This window comes from Phyllobates terribilis, unplaced genomic scaffold, assembly GCF_046119375.1.
Source record: "Phyllobates terribilis strain yellow unplaced genomic scaffold, ASM4611937v1 Scaffold_3__8_contigs__length_932513732, whole genome shotgun sequence".
NCBI classification, from domain to species: Eukaryota; Metazoa; Chordata; class Amphibia; order Anura; family Dendrobatidae; genus Phyllobates; species Phyllobates terribilis.
This window is the reverse complement of record NW_027362763.1, coordinates 358,209,080-358,226,282: the sequence shown is the minus strand read 5'-3', so window position 1 is coordinate 358,226,282 and position 17,203 is coordinate 358,209,080. Positions and strand designations below refer to the sequence as shown.

The window sequence follows — 17,203 nt, the reverse complement described above, 5'->3', positions numbered from 1 at the left end:
AATAATAAACATGTCTCTGATTGTAGGTGGGCCACTCAGTCCACATAAAAACCACGGACATGTGAACAACCAATAGATTATAATGGGTACGTGTTCTCTTTGTGAAAACCACTGATAGAACACGTACATTATTCACAGACTTGTGAATGAGACATCACTCTGGGGTAAAGCCTGCTGTAGAAGATTGTACTGATAAGGCTACGGCCCCACTATCAGTATTTGGTCAGTATTCAATCAGTATTTTGTCTCAGGAGTGGATGATAAATACAGAATTGGTGACTTGTTTCTATTATACCTTTTCTCTGATTGTTCCTCACCTGGTTTTGGCTCCCACTCCTGAGAAAAAATACTGACCGAATGCTGATAGTGGGGCCGTGGCTTTAGCCGAATGCTCAGAGGAGGAGACAGATGCTGATCCTTTCACTGCCATCACCTGTACTCTAAATGAGTACATTCTTATATCAATGCTACCTGAAGGCAGGCAAATAGACTTGGGAAAAGTTGTTGTTTGGAAGCCACTTAAAAGTGAAAACAAGTCCCTAATAAAGTTAATTGTAAAGTTTTATAACTTTCCATGCTGGTCAAGTTTATTAAAAAAGAAAAAATGAAAGTTTAGTTACTCTTTAAGAACTTAATCGACAATGCAATGAGTGTGAATACAGTTTCTATTTGTCAAATCCTATTTAAAATATTTCTTTTGTGTGGAGTTTCTGAAAGAAGTTAATGTTGAAAACGTCCTGTCTAACAGTATCAGTATCTAGTGGTAATGTTCTATAAACTATTACTAGAATTGATTAAAAAGATTTCCGCTGCCCTGGTCCGGCGCCCAGTCCGATCCTCAGACCTGGGTTATCTTCACTTAAGCAACTGGCATCTTGGGCGCCACTGGCGATAACTAGGCCCTGTGTGGCGCATGTTATGATGTTGCTAGGATTCTGGCCTCAAAAGTGAAGACTGTCCTGGTTCAGTTGCCAACGAGTACTGAACTGGGTACCGGACCAGGGCATAGTTTTTAAATGTGTAATATGACCATTCATTTTAATATCTTTTCCTAGGCGCCTGCTGGAATTCGGGTCCTCATGAGCTGCACACACAGTTACTACATCGAAGAGATGGGCATCTTTCAATTCTATATGGAACATCCCGTTCCTGCTTATCTAGTGGCCCTGACTGCCGGTCATCTCCTTCCAGCTGATATAGGTCCCAGGTAAGAGTCATTCTTTCTACATTACAGCATAATTATAGCAGTAACATTTGCTGTATTTTTGGACTATAAGACACCTACCCAAGTTGAAACAACAGAAATTAGGAGAAAATATGGCCTATTAATTATGACTTCTCTGTTATTTAAATATTGTATTGGCTTCCAGACCCCACAACAAGAATATTCAGCTGCACTGTTCTCTAATCCGCAGCCCCCATTTTTCTAGTAGAGCCACCTAGGTGCAATAGCTCCTCACAGTGTGACGGTGTAGGCACTTTTATTAGATTTTGGATGCATTCCTATAGGGGACTGAAGGCTGTTGTCTAATACTATACACTGAGGCCTGTGTTAAAGAGCATCTGTCACCACTTTTGAGCTATGCAACCTATTAATATGGGCATACAGGTTATAGACTCCTGAGGACAGTGTTCCCTGTATGTGTCATGTCAGATGCATTGTTGCTGGTAAATCATCATCTTTTATCACTTTATATAAATGACTTCTTCCAGGCTATGGGGAGGACCCTGCCCAGCAGATGGCTCTGCCTCCGCACTTCATTATCATGTGAATCTCCTCCCACAGTGATGTCTGGTTTTCTTCCTGTAATCTCGCGCCTGTGCAGTCCCAGTGCCGCCATTCCTCTTCAGTGTTCGCCCTACTCTGGGCATTGGCTGTGATCCCATCCTATCCTATCTATATACTCTTTTGCTTCCTCCCCTGCCCAGGAGATGTGGTATGATCAGACCATGGCCCTGCACAGTCAGACACAGCCATTACACAGTGCACAGCAGGGGCACATTTATAAGATTATCTCAGCACAGGAACATTTTCTTTAAACACATCCAATTGTGGAACTTATTGAAAGATCTATTGATTTAAAATGTTGATTAATATTAACTTTGGTTGTGGGACAACCCCTTTAAGTGTCTGGAATGGTGAAAGACTAAGCTGTTGTCTTCTAGAATTTTAGCAAATCAGTAGATAATAAAGTAGACCAGTACAGAAATGACATTCATGCAGTGACACTCGACAATACTTATTTGTAGGTCCTTGCAGACAGTAATCCAAAGTGGAGAAGGTAAGAAGGCCACTGCTTGACTTAGGCCATTCTCTTGAGGATTGGGGGAGATGGCAGAGAAGGTGGCGGAACAGTTCCTGTGCTGGAGGATCTGTATAGTGCGATAGGCATTTTAGAATCAGCCAGGGCAGAAGTAGAGGCAGTCACTAAGGCTTCCGTCTCATGACAATGGCATCTTCAGTTCAGGATCATGTCACTTGGGGCACTGAACGGCGGCTTCAAAAACTGCAAGAAGAAACTTCACACCGCTCCATGGAGTCTCATACACCAAAGGCATCCGGCTGCTTCAGAGGACAGATTCTGCCCTCCTGTCAGCAGTTACTTTTTCTGACAAGTAGAAAAAGAGAAAATCCAGCTTCTGGCAAGAAGAATATAAAAATCAAAGCATTTATTGAAGCATGCTTCAATAAATGCTTTGACTTTTATATTCTTCTTGCCAGAAGCTAGATTTTCTCTTTTTCTACTTGTACTCCACGTTTGGTCAGAACGTTTTTCGTGCCTCTGGACTACTGGAATGGTGAGCTGGTCAAACCTTTCACTTTTTCTACTTTTTCTGACAGGCTTCCAAATGATCAGCAGAGCACTTTGCTTGCTCTGCCGATCATCAAGGAGGTGGTCAGGGGAGTCTGGTGCTGTCAGGCCCCTCTCTCTTCGGACTATAAAACAAGGATAATTTTAGTAAGATTTTTTCTTGCTGATAACTGCACCTTTTTATATAGTGTGAAAAATATTGTGCTTGTCTTAATCGTTATTTAATTTTCTATTTATCATAGAAGTCGAGTATGGGCTGAACCTTGTGTGCTGTCTATGGCTGTGGGTAAACTGGCAGGCCGGGTAGAACAGTGGCTTCAAGCTGCAGAAACATTGTACGGTCCCTACATCTGGGGAAGGTGAGACAGTACTGTTTATAACGTACAACTTGAACTTATTGTCAGTATACAATGTGATGTGGTTTGTGAATATTGTATATCATAAAATCAATCTGAACAAATTTTTAGAAGAAATTTTCATTGCCATTCTGAGCTCTGCACAATAGGAACACCTGAATAACTTAAAAAAAAAAAATCATCATTAGATGTCATATAGCTTATTTTTGGTGACAATCGTCGTGAAGGAATTCACCTGATTTCCTTCCTCTTGGTGGAAACATAATCTAGATTTACCTCTATGAATACAGCACGATCTAGCCCTGCAACATCGAGTAGCTACCGTTGCTTAGACCTTATTTTAGGCACAAACCCTTGCTATACAATACAATGCTGTAGCTCTGCTAAATGTCCACATTAATAACTTCATAAATTAGAGGTCTCATAAGCATTAGACTATCACATAATACTAAAGCCTATCTTATAGCCTAAAGTCAGCATTATGCCAATTAGTGCAATGTTGTGATAGGGCTGGACAAGTCCATCAGTGGCAAACATGAGGCACCGCTTGCTGAGACACGTGTACTATAGAGAATCTACAGTATATCTTCATTTATTGCATTTGCTTGTATAAGTTGCTATTCACATAAACATCTTCGTTTCCAACTTGGGGTTCATAAACTGTGGCTTTACACCATAAAACAGCATACTGAGCTTCCCTTTGTCCTTGTTGGTTTTATGACACTAACACTTGAATGTGGGACTAGATATGTGCATATATGCTATGCAATTTGTCATTCTGTATGGAAGAAAAATGGAAGAATCTGGTGGTATTCATTTGGGCACTCACTTGCAGTATTGTAAAGGGTTTCTGATCCCTTACTCACTATTGTTAGTGTTTTATAGCATCAGTTTAACATGAACAGATGTGGAAAATCTTCAGATCTAATGGGCACAGTGGGGCCATGTCCCTAAGGGTCTCCTGCTATTTTTGTGCTACATGCTCTCTCTCTGTGTATGTATAAATAGTGTGTGTATATGAATAATATATTATTACACACATACAAATTTTTCCACATCTGTACATAATAAATATATATTTATTGTTTACGGATGTGGTAATAATTGTTGGTACCCTCCTGTTAAAATAAAAGAAAGAAAACACAATGGTACCTGAAATAACTTGAAGCTGACAAAAGTAATTTTCAATATCCAGTAATGAAAATCAGACTTTGCTATTGATAGGTGGTTCAACAGCAGAAAAAAAAAATTAAAATGGCCTGGACAAAAATGATGGTACAATTGGGAAAAAATGAAAATAATTTGACCATAGGGGACATGTTAAACTAAAATGTGTCCTGTAATTAGCATCAGTCAGTCTGCCTATTTATAGTGTGATAAGTAGTCACTGTGATGTTTGGTATCATAGTGTGTGTCACACTGAATATGAAAGAGAAGATTAGAAAGAAAATTATAGACAAACATGTTAAAGGTAATGGCTATAAGACCATAGCCAAACAGCTTGATGTTCATGTTACTACAGTTGCACATATTAAGAAGTTTAAAATCTATGGGACTGTATCTAAACTCTCTACGTGGCCGCTAGAGTAAAATTGATGACAAATTGAAAAGACAGATAACTGTCATCCCAGAACACCTTCAAAAAGTTTAGAGGTGAACTCCACGGTCAAGGTACATCAGTGTCAGAACGCACCATCCGTCGCAGTTTTGGCCACAGTGGACTTTATAAAAGACAACTGACAAGGAAGCCACTGTTGAAAGCATATCATAAAAAAGTGGGACAGGTATTTGCGAAAATGCATATTAACAAGCCACATTATTCTGATAAAATGACCTTTGGACAGGTGTGACTTGCCATAAAGCTCCAGTTTTGTCTCATCAGTTCTCTGTTCACAGAGGCTAAAATGAAGCATACAAAGAAAAGAACATTGTACCTACTGTGAAACATGGAGGAGGCACAGTTATGTTTTGGGGCTGCTTTGCCTTGGAATCGTTACAGGGTACAATTAAATTCCAAGACTATCAAGGCATTCTGGAGTGAAATGTGCTGCTCAGTGTCGTAAAGCTTGGTCTGTGTCTCGGGTTATGGGTCCTCCAACAGGATAATGATCCAAAACACTCTGCTAAAAATATCTAAGAATGGCTAAGAACACCGCATTGGACTATTCTGAAGTGGCCTTCTATGAGCCCTGACCTAAATCCTATTGAACATCTGTGGAAGGGGCTGAAATCTGCAGTATGCAGAAAGCACCATTCGCACCTGAGACTGCTGGAGCAGCTTAATAAATAGAATAAAAGGATACATTAACTATGTGCTCACCCAAAATAAATATTCAAACTTTTATTTACAAGCAAGACAATTTAGACATGATTAAAACCTAACATAAAATCAATACCATGATTGCAGATATGGAATACAATAATATACACAAGAACAGGAATGTATCAAAAATAGGATAATAGATAAATAAGGTACACCAGGGGAAAATATTATTATTGTACCAAGCCCAGATTATGCATGTAATTTCATTGCACATAGAAACTACTAAATTTCAAAACCCAATGTATACATGGTATGTGAGCATACACAGCATCAGTACTTTAATAACAGTATTCCATCAATATAATGTACATGGTGTAATAAGCCTGAATAGATTACATCAATATTGCTATCTCATACAAGAATCAGTAAATAAATAACCGCTCTATATGCAATACATGCAGCTCCCTGCATATATAATGAACGAAATATAAACTGGCTGGAAATGAACCTCCCAATTCTATAGTAACTTATGTACAATAATAACTATCATAATCAAGAGGAACAAAATCATCATGTGCAATATGCAAAATCCCCAGAGCTCACACCCTGGAGCAGCTTGCACATGAGAAGTGGGCCAAAATACCAGTTGACAGGTGCAGAAGTCGCATTGAGAGTTGCAGAAACCGATTGATTGCAGTGATTGCTTCAAAGGTTGTGCAATAAAATATTAAGTTAGGGTACCATCATTTTTGTACTGGCCATTTTCATTAGTTTTATTTTTCTTCTTCTGTTGAACCTCAATTCAAAACCAGTGTCTGATTTTCATTATTTGATATAAATTTAAGTTGAAAATTAATTTTGTCAGTTTCAAGTTTTCAGTGACTACTGTGGGTTTTTATTTAATAGAAGGGTACCAACAATTTTGTCCACATCTGCCTATATATTTGTTTCCAAAAATATTTCCTGTAGAACTATTAGTTGAGCAAAATGATTTGCAGGACACTAGTCCGTTGTGCACATCAGAACTTTGTGGCAGCTGGACCAAACTTCCTTGGTCGGCTCTCTAAAGTTCGCATTGCTTTGGTACAATTCCCACAGAGTACAAACGTGGACACCGGACAAGTGTCCTGCAAATGTTTTTGCTCAGCTCCAAGAACTGTTGTACATTGTTTACCTCAATGCATCCCCTTTAAGAGTCTCTCAACAATCGTCCTCCCTTCCTTCATTCTAGGTACGATATAGTCTTCCTGCCCCCATCCTTCCCCATAGTTGCCATGGAAAATCCCTGTCTGACATTCGTCATTTGCTCCATCCTGGACAGTGAGGATTTCCTTCTAATTGATGTTATTCATGAAATTGCACATGGCTGGTTCGGGAATGCAGTGACAAATGCCAGCTGGGAGGAAATGTGGCTGAGTGAAGGCTTGGCAACCTATGCCCAGCGCCGCATCACCACTTTGGTATATGGTGAGTAAACTTTACGATGACTCTACTTTTTATGAGAAGTGACTTTTGTGCACTGCATTTTTCTCATACAGATTGCTTTTATTATATATATGTTTTACACATTGTCTACATTACCTTTACTTGTTTGTCCCTCATTCTATTGGTCAGGTGCTTCATTCACATGCCTAGAAACCACTTTCCGTCTAGAAGCGTTGCACCGACAAATTCGAATACTGGGTCAGGATACACCTTTCAGTCGATTGCAGGCTAAACTGGATCCAGGTAAAAGTTAGCTCTATAGGACATTTTAAACTTTCATGGGGTAAGGCTATGTGCCCACATTGCATTTATGAAGCAGAAAATTTCTGCTGCATAAATGCAAGTCCTCTCCCGGAAAAACGCATGCGGAATTCCGCACGCGTTTATCGCGCATTTTTCGCGCGTTTATCACGCGTTTTCCACATGCGGAATTGCCTTGCGTTTTTTGTGCATTGGACAAAGGCAATTCCGCTTGCGGAAACGCAAAATTAAATGACATGCTGCGGATTTTTGAACGCGGCATAAACGCTGCGGAAAAATCCGCAGCATGTGCATAGAACTTGCGGAATCCCATTGGGGACCATGGGGTGCGGATACACATGCGTTTTTCAAGCGTTTACGCTGCGGAAATTCCGCAGCATATACGCTTGAAAAATGCTACGTGGGCACACAGCCTAAGTGATTTTTTTTTTCAGCCGTGAATTGCTACAATTTCATTGCAGTTTGGTAGCAAAAACCGCATGTGGCTTGTGCTTAGGATTCTCTGTGGTTTTCTCTTATACATTGAAGGAATTGAAAGAATGACAATCTGCAGCATTGTTATTTTCAGTGTAGAATTTTTTTCTTTTCATGAAGATTTATATCCCTAAATCCTACAATCATAAAATAGTTAAGATGTGCCAAAAGCCTAAAGGGGGTCTGAAGTGTAAATTTGGGATTACAATTTTATCGTAACATGCAAATGAAGGTGCTCAGTGCAGGGGTGGCTAAATGCCTTGGTGCACAATTCCATCGACCTACAGTGTTCCTCCAAAAAGAAGGCCTATCCTGAAAATAAGCTGTAGCATAATTTTACAGGATTTTTGGAGTATGCTTGCTATATAAGCCCTAATCAAAAAAAGAAAAAGCCCTAGTTTCAGTCAGGGTTGGGAGGTGGATAACTGGGCAATTGCCCAAGGGCCCCCGGCTTTTCTATTCCGAAGTTAACATTGCTTAAGGACTTTTGGTGACATCATGGTCATGTGACCAGGATGTCACCAATGGTCCTTTAACTGTGAGAGTCTAGAAGAACTGAAGAGGAGACAGGCTGTTATGTATATGTTTGTGTGGTGTGTGTGTTGATATGATTATATTTGAATAAATGTTGATTTTCTGTTCAAGAATAAATGTGGACTGTTGCTCATGGAAAAAAATAAAACATCCCCTAAAAATAAGTCCTAACCCATCTTTTGGAGCAAAAATTAATATAAGACCCTGTCTTATTTTCTGGAAGCATGATAATTGGATAATCGCCACTCCTTTTACGTTGATTGATGGAGCTGACTTGCCCACAGCCAGCTCAGTCTGATCATTGTCCTTGTGTAGGAGAGGGCACAAAAATCACTCTCTCCTTGCTGATGGAATTGCTCAGATATAGCTGTGTAGCAAAGTCAATTGCAGGGAAAGACTGATTTTTGTGAGTACTTTTCTGCAATGAAGTGAAAACAGAGGATAATAATCTTTAATAATAATTTTTTTTTTATATAGCGCTAATATATTCGGCAGTGCTTTACAGACATTATCATTGTCATTGCTGTCCCAATTGGGGCTCACAATCGATATTCCCTATCATTATGACTTTGGAATGTGCGAGGAAACCGGAGAACCCGGAGGAAACCCACGGAAACACGGGGAGAACATACAAACTCCTTGCAGATGTTGTCCTTGGTGGTATTTGAACCCAGGACCCCAGCGCTGCAAGGCTGCAGTGCTAACTAATGAGCCACCGTGCTGCGAGCAATGTCAGGAGCGAGGAGAGAGTGATTTGGGTGCACTTCTGTACAAGGACAGAGATCATGTAACAGCTTTATGTTCAGACAGTGCTGTCTCTAGGCTATCAGCTGTCAATCAACATAAGAGTAGCAGTATGCTAAATAAGTGTGTGGGACGGTGCATTTGTTGATTACAATAAAGCTATTTTTTGGCGCAACGGAGAATAGATTTAAAGCCAGAACTATTGTTACTGTTGCTCCATTAGCTACAAGGCTAGGTGGTTAGTTTGAAGTGTAAATTTAGGGTGACAGACTCTCTCTTTAATACAAATCATAAAGCGTCAGATTGAGTTTTTGATGTTGAATCGAATCTACGTCTCAGAAAAGTAACCCTGTTTAAGACTGGCGCATTGTATTCTCAAAAGGTGAATTATGCCATACTTCAGATAGATTATCCTTAATAGATATTGCTGTAGATTAGGGTGTGAAGGGGGGTTAGACTATTTAGGGTATATTCATATGTTGCGTATTTGTCGCATTTTTCTCTCTGCATGTTTTTGCATCAAAAAAATGCAGCATTTTACCGTCCCCATCAAAGTGAATATCTCTAAAATCTCATGCACATGCTGCTTTTATTTTTCTTTGCAGATTTGAAGCAATTGCAGATCTGCAGCATGTAAATTCTTTCAGCGTTTTTGCAGTGTTTCATCCACTCACTTTGCAGTGTTTCATCCACAGTGTTTTTCCTGCAAAGAGACACATTTTTGATGCAGAAATGTCTGCAGTAAATACTTAACCTATGCACATACCCTAAGGATATGTTAACACATGTGCATATACATAGAAGATTTATTTATTTTTTTAAGACATTCAGCCACACACTGCTGGAAAAAAAAAAAAATGAGGTCAGTAGTCGCCATGCGTTGTGGCTTTAAAATCTGCAGCATGTCATTTTTTTGCAAATGTTTCGCCATGTGGAACAGGGTCACAAGGACTCCCTGATCTTTCCCAAGAAGAAAATATTAATGTTTCTTCATGTCACAATTGTACTTGAAGCTGTTAAAGTTGACCAGCGTCACTAAGATTGCTGCTTTTGTATCTGATGTGTAAGTTATCACTTTGCAATCCTCTGTGTTTCTCCACAGGTGTGAACCCTAGTAACCTCATGAATTTGTTCACATATGAGAAGGGCTTCTGCTTTGTGCACTATCTGTCCCAGTTGTGCGGGGACCAAGACAACTTTGATGCCTTCCTCAGGGTATTCTAATTTAACATACTTTATTCCTTTAATGGTGGCTATTGTCACACAGTAATCCTCATATCCTTCTCATACAGGATTATATTGAGAAATTCAAGTTTCGCAGTGTTGTAGCTCAAGATCTGCTGGAGTCTTATCTCAGCTTCTTCCCTCATCTGAAGGGGGAGAGTCCAAAATACAGTGAGGGTGAGTCACAGACTATGGTAGCATGCATGACTTAAATTATAATTGCCAAAATCCTTATGATCTGTTTTCCCCACCAGACCTGCAGTTTGAGCGCTGGCTGAATGCCCCAGGGCCTCCGATGACCCAACCAGATCTTTCTCAGGGATCCATATTCACTTCCACCGTGGAAGCTTTGAGTGAACTGTGGATGGCTGAACCTTTAGACATTGAAGCTGCTGCCAATTTTGCCAATATTTCGGACTGGCAAACTTTTCAGACTGTGCTGTTTTTGGACAAGCTTTTAGATCAGTCTCCATTACGGCCAGGTGAATTCATCTGATATTTTTATGTTATTTCAATAATTGTGATGATTTCATATTATTAGTACACAGACGTCTTTCCTTACAGTTATTCACATTTAACCTTATCTGCCAATTGGATTTCTAAACAGTCAATTTGTCCAAGCCCTCTGGTAACTTATGATCATCCTCCATAGACTACATTATACTACATAGATTGGTATCATCTGCAAAAATAGAAACAACACTATATTAATCACATGTTCTATATCATTAATAAATAAGCTGAAAAATAGCACTGAATCTTGGGGTACACCGCTTACAATGGGAAACAACTCAAGAGTAGCAGTCATTCGTAGTATGGGCGAAACCGAACTGTAAAGTTTGAGGTCTGTACCAGACACCTTATGTTTGTGCACAGACCCTGAACAAGGACTTCTCACGGAAGTTTGTTACTGTTTGGGTTCGGCATCCCGAACAAAGCTTGTTGAAAGGCTGCAGCACAGCCAATCAACAACCTTTTCTGCTGTGGGCACTTCTGGCTCCATCACACCTATGCCAAGTATTGGCATGGCTGTGATTGGCCGGCGCAATATGTAAAATTATGTTTGATAACAAGCGCAGGTAAAACAGACAGCTGCGGGCTGCAGCCCTCAGCTGTCTGGTTTATCTTGGCTGGTTATCAAAAATAGAGGGCTCCCACGCCGTTTTTTTTAAATTATTTATATAAATAATAAAAAAAAAAATGGCCGTGGGGTTTCTCCTATTTTTGATAACCAGCCAAGGTAAAGCAGACAGATGGGGGCTGGTATTCTCAGGCTGAGAAGGTCCATGTATATTTGGCCCTCCCCAGCCTAAAAATAGCAGTTCTTTGCTTGGCTCTTCCTGCTTGCCCTGGTGCGTTGACAAGCGGAATACTATTTTGGGGTTGATGTCAGCTGTGTAATGTCTGCTGACAGGAGTTAGTAACAGAGAGGCGTCTATAAGACACTCCCATTTCTAACCCCGTAGTCAAAAGTAATAAACACACACACGTAGAAAAGATCTTTAATTGTACATACTACTCCCCGACCCTCCTTTACCCATTTAGTATCTTTAAAAAATAAAAGAATCCAAAGAGGTCCGCCGTAAATCCATCCCATGACATCAGTAAGGTGTGAAGACTCAAGGTCTTCCGTGGGCGTAATCATACTCGGACAACACAGGGTGAGGGTTAAACTGCGTAGCAATACTTTATTGAACCACAAAGCGGACAATAAACACACAGAACAGTCCCATCAAATACCCAAGATGGTACAACATTACACAGTCTCACCCTTCCTTCTCTGCCCGCCTGGGTTAGAACAGCTGCGACTTTGGAGACTTCCAGAGCCGACTACCTCAACCAGTGGTCCCCCGCTTCTGGCGGGCCCCCACAGAGAGGAGCTAGCGTCAAGCTTAGGGAGGTAGCAGTCCATTAAGGTACAAGCCCAGGAGACCCGAGGGTCCCACCCTGGCCTCTCCTAGAGTTTCCATGGGGTCAAATGACCGGTGGGTCCCAATCTGATTTCTCTGAATGTCTCCGTGGGTTGCAGGTGACCGGTGGGCCCCTTCTGGCAACCCCAAACAACATATCCATGGGGCCAGGTGACTTCTTTGTCCCCTTCTGGTCTCCCCAAAATGTATTTTTGGTCTCTCTAATGGTCAAATGGAACAGATCCGTTTCTTTCCAGTCAGGGCTGATACTATTAGACTAGAATCATATAGAATACAAATCTGCGTCTCTTTGGGTGCCATGCTATCCATCTACTTTCCAGAAGGATGTCTCTCATTCTCCTTGTAAAGTCTTTCTGATGCTCCTTGATTCTCTGTCCCAAGTCTGTCTGCTACAAAAACACTTGTCCCTTCTGCTTCTCTGGACTCAGCTACCTGAATGGTAGAACTGCTCTCACTTTCCTCCCCCAAAGCGAAGTGTGCATTAGTGGAGGTATCTTTCTCAGGTGACCTCATCACCTGGGTCTACATGTGAGAGTCCATGTGGTGAAGGCTCCGCAAGATCTTCTTTCAACACTTACACAATGGGCCTAGACGATTTTTGAACAATGATTAGAGGCTCCTGAAATACTAATGAGATTAGTGGAATGCTGGACACTTTACAAGTTAAATTAGTGTACATAAACTGACGAGCAAACTGAACATTAATAAAACACAGCCAGCAATCTGTAATAAAACACAATAAGGTAGTTCTCTTGGATTAACAAATCTAATCGTCTGGCTAATTAAGATTTTAAGTTGTATCGTCACATAAGGTTATCGCAGCTCATAGCCAATGAACCTTACTGATATGAGGCGCTGTCAGTCAGTGCTGAGGGCACCGTTACAGACGCCACTCTCTATACACAGATTGGTGACTGAATCCGCACCGGCGCTGCCTCCGTGACTGAAACCTAAACGCTGCCGGGAGGAACACAATTCATTTCCTCACTGCTCTAATTGCAGTTGCCGGGCGGGTTGAGAACGCTATGAACCTGCAGATTTACTCCATATCTGCAGGTTAATAGAGTTTATTCACTTGACAGGTTCCCTTTAAATTCTAACATAGACCTTAGTTTACATAATAAGAGGCATTTGATAAATGAATTGGCCTCGATTAATTAAGATTAATTAAGATCAGTATTTTTCTCGCCGTTCTTGATGAGAGGGGATATTTGAATCAGAGGCGCCTGATTCATTAAGAGGCTCAGATTCTTATTGAATTAGTAAAGTCTTAGAAGTGGTGTGCACCTCCATGCACCTTGCCACAAATCTTACTCAAGTCGTGGACTGTAGTAATATTCATGCATAGGGTACGCCACAAATCATCATGAATTAGATGAGCTGGCATCGCCACGCCCTGTCCATTTTGGTGAGGATGGCCGAAACTGAAAACGCCAAAAGTCGATCATTTTTTGCGTAACCTTGTGACTTTTCAAAGTGTTGTATGCCAGATTTCTGGTCTAAACAGTTTGATGAATCAGGGTCATAGTGTTACTGATCTTGCACTGATCACGAATTATGATCTGTGTTATAATACAGAACAGTGTTTGCAGGACTAGTCCGAAAAAAAAGTATACTGTGGTCCATTTTGCAGACAGAATTTGCCCTTTCAAGTGAAATGTCCATTGAAAAAAAACAAACATCACATGGATGGCATAAGTCTGGTGACTGAGTCCCTTTACCCAGGACACAAACAATTTTTATTGTTGTGTTTTCATTTTTCCTCCTCTTCTTCCAAGAGACATAACTTTTTTTTATTGTTCCATCAATTTAGCTGCATGAGGGCTTGTTTTTTTAGGGACGAGTTCTAGATTTTGAATGACACCTTTCACTTTACCATATAACGTGCTGGAGATCAGGAACAAAATTCTCACTGATGTTAAATGGTTAAAACAAAAAGAAAAGCAATTCCAACACCATTTTCTCCAATAACCCCTCACGACAGCACCACAGGAGGATGTCACCTCCACCCTAATAGGAACAGGAAACACTAAGAGGTCAAATAGCCACTCCCACATTCTCTCTCCAGTGTTTTTTCCTGTCCCTATGGGGATGAAGAAGTCATTCTGTGGTGCTCTGTGCCGGCGGCAGACACTGGGGTAAGATTGACTGTAGCCGGGCAGTGGAGATCGACTGGGCATACCTATCCTCTCCAACGCTGCTCCTGTCTCCTAAAGGACTCAGGAGTCCCCTTGCAGTCTGCACCTTTGGATAAAGTTTGAGGGGTTCTTCAGGCTGGAGGCCTCTCTGAGGTCTCCAGTCTATCCCCCCACCCTCACGATCCTTGCCAGAACAGGACAGCGTGACGCCGGGCTCCTCTGCTCATACTTCCGGCTTATTCTGCGCTGAAGCGCATGTGACGCAGACCCGGTCGCTGGAAGTTACGTTAGATGCTGGGTGTCTTTGTATGACGTCACTTCCGGTTTTGTGTTCAACGCTGAAACGCAGCGGTGCTAATACACCGGATAGGAGAAATTGCGGTAGAGATGACCGCTGATGATTGCATGGGTCATCCCCTTGCTCTCACAGCTGGACATTCTGGGGGAGGAGTACCTCTAATGAAGAGGAAGGCGCTGGGTCCAGTCGCCTATACAAGAGCCCCAGACAGAAGACACCCTAAGGTGGGACCAATCCTTTTGTGATTTGCAGTACAGACCAAAAGTTTGGACACGCCTTCTGATTTAAAGATTTTTCTATATTTTCATGACTTTGAAAATTGTACATTCACACTGAAGGCATCAAAACTATGAATTAACACGTGGAATTATATACTTAACAAAAAAGTGTGAAACAACTGAAAATATGTCTTATATTCTAGGTTCTTCAAAGTAGCCACCTTTTGCTTTGATGACTGCTTTGCACACTCTTGGCATTCTCTTGATGAGCTTCAAGAGGTAGTCACCGGAAATGGTCTTCCAACAATCTTGAAGGAGTTCCCAGAGATGCTTAGCACTTGTTAGCCCTTTTGCCTTCACTCTGCGGTCCAGCTCACCCCAAACCATCTCGATTGGGTTCAGGTCTGGTGACTGTGGAGGCCAGGTCATCTGGCGTAGCACCCCATCACTCTCGCTCTTGGTCAAATTGCCCTTACACAGCCTGGAGGTGTGTTTGGGGTCATTGTCCTATTGAAAAATAAATGATGGTCCAACTAAACGCAAACCGGATGGAATAGCATGCCGCTGCAAGATGCTGTGGTAGCCATGCTGGATCAGTATGCCTTCAATTTTGAATAAATCCCCAACAGTGTCACCAGCAAAGCACCCCCACACCATCACACCTCCTCCTCCATGCTTCACGGTGGGAACCAGGCATGTAGAGTCCATCCTTTCACCTTTTCTGTGTCGCACAAAGACATGGTGGTTGGAACCAAAGATCTGAAATTTGGACTCATCAGACCAAAGCACAGATTTCCACTGGTCTAATGTCCATTCCTTGTGTTTTTTAGCCCAAACAAGTCTTTTCTGCTTGTTGCCTGTCCTTAGCAGTGGTTTCCTAGCAGCTATTTTACCATGAAGGCCTGCTGCTCAAAGTCGCCTCTTAACAGTTGTTGTAGAGATGTGTCTGCTGCTAGAACTCTGTGTGGCATTGACCTGGTCTATAATCTGAGCTGCTGTTAACCTGCGATTTCTGAGGCTGGTGACTCGGATAAACTTATCCTCAGAAGCAGAGGTGACTCTTGGTCTTCCTTTCCTGGGGCGGTCCTCATGTGAGCCAGTTTCTTTGTAGTGCTTGATGGTTTTTGCAACTGAACTTGGGGACACATTCAAAGTTTGCCCAATTTTTCGGACTGACTGACCTTCATTTCTTAAAGTAATGATGGCCACTCGTTTTTCTTTACTTAGCGGCTCTTTTCTTGCCGTAATACAAATTCTAACAGTCTATTCAGTAGGACTATCAGCTATGTATCCACCTGACTTCTGGACAACACAACTGATGGTCCCAACCCCATTTATAAGGCAAGAAATCCCACTTATTAAACCTGACAGGGCACACCTGTGAAGTGAAAACCATTTCCTGTGACTACTTCTTGAAGCTCATCAAGAGAATGCCAAGAGTGTGCAAAGCAGTCATCAAAGCAAAAGCAGGCTACTTTGAAGAACCTAGAATATAAGACATTTTCAGTTGTTTCACACTTTTTTGTTAAGTATATAATTCCACATGTGTTAATTCATAGTTTTGATGCCTTCAGTGTGAATGTACAATTTTCATATTCTTGAAAATACAGTCATGGCCAAAAGTATTGAGAATGAGACAAATAGTAATTTTTCCAAAGTTTACTGCTTCATTTTTTGTAATGGCAATTTGCATATACTCCTGAATGTCAGAGTGATCAGCTTAACAGCAATTAATGTACTTGCAAAGTCAATATTTGCCCAGAAAATGAACTTTAACCCCCAAAACACATTTCAACATCATTGCAGTCCTGCCTTAAAAGGAGCAGCTAACATCGTTTTAGTGATTGATCCATTAACACAGGTGTGGCTGTTGATGAGGACAGGGCTGGCGATCAATCAGTCATGATTAAGTAAGAATGACATCACTGGACACTTTAAAAGGAGGCTGGTTCTTGGTATCATTGTTTCTCTTCAGTTAACTATGGTTATCTCTAAAGAAACACGTGCAGCCATCATTGCACTGCACAAAAATGGCCTAACAGGGAAGAGTATCGCAGCTACAAAGATTGCACCTCAGTCAACAATCTATCGCATCATCAAGAACTTCAAGGAGAGAGCTTCCATTGTTGTCAAAAAGGCTCCAGGGCGCCCAAGAAAGACCAGCAAGCGCCAGGACTGTATCTTAAAACTGTTTCAGCTGCGGGATCGGACTACCAGCAGTGCCGAGCTTGCTCAGGAATGGCAGCAGGCTGGTGTGAGTGCTTCTGCATGCACTGTGAGGCGGAGACTCTTTGAGCAAGGGCTGGTTTCAAGGAGGGCAGCAAAGAAGCCACTTCTCTCCAGAAAAAACATCAGGGACCGACTAATATTCTGCAAAAGGTACAGGGAGTGGACTGCTGAGGACTGGGGCAAAGTCATTTTCTCTGATGAATCCCATTTTTGATTGTTTGGGACATCTGGAAAA

General features: G+C 41.4%; 1 protein-coding gene across 1 annotated transcript in view; it reads left to right on the top strand.

Moving 5' to 3' along the window:
* RNPEPL1 (arginyl aminopeptidase like 1) overlaps positions 1-17,203 on the top strand; it is a 49,474-nt gene that overhangs the window by 16,562 nt on the left and 15,709 nt on the right. Inside the window, exons 3-9 of the mRNA XM_073675306.1 lie at positions 1,056-1,207; positions 3,056-3,172; positions 6,664-6,899; positions 7,047-7,160; positions 10,033-10,145; positions 10,223-10,331; positions 10,409-10,636. Coding sequence (XP_073531407.1) covers positions 1,056-1,207; positions 3,056-3,172; positions 6,664-6,899; positions 7,047-7,160; positions 10,033-10,145; positions 10,223-10,331; positions 10,409-10,636 — 1,069 coding nt within the window. The remainder of the gene's footprint in view (positions 1-1,055; positions 1,208-3,055; positions 3,173-6,663; positions 6,900-7,046; positions 7,161-10,032; positions 10,146-10,222; positions 10,332-10,408; positions 10,637-17,203) is intronic.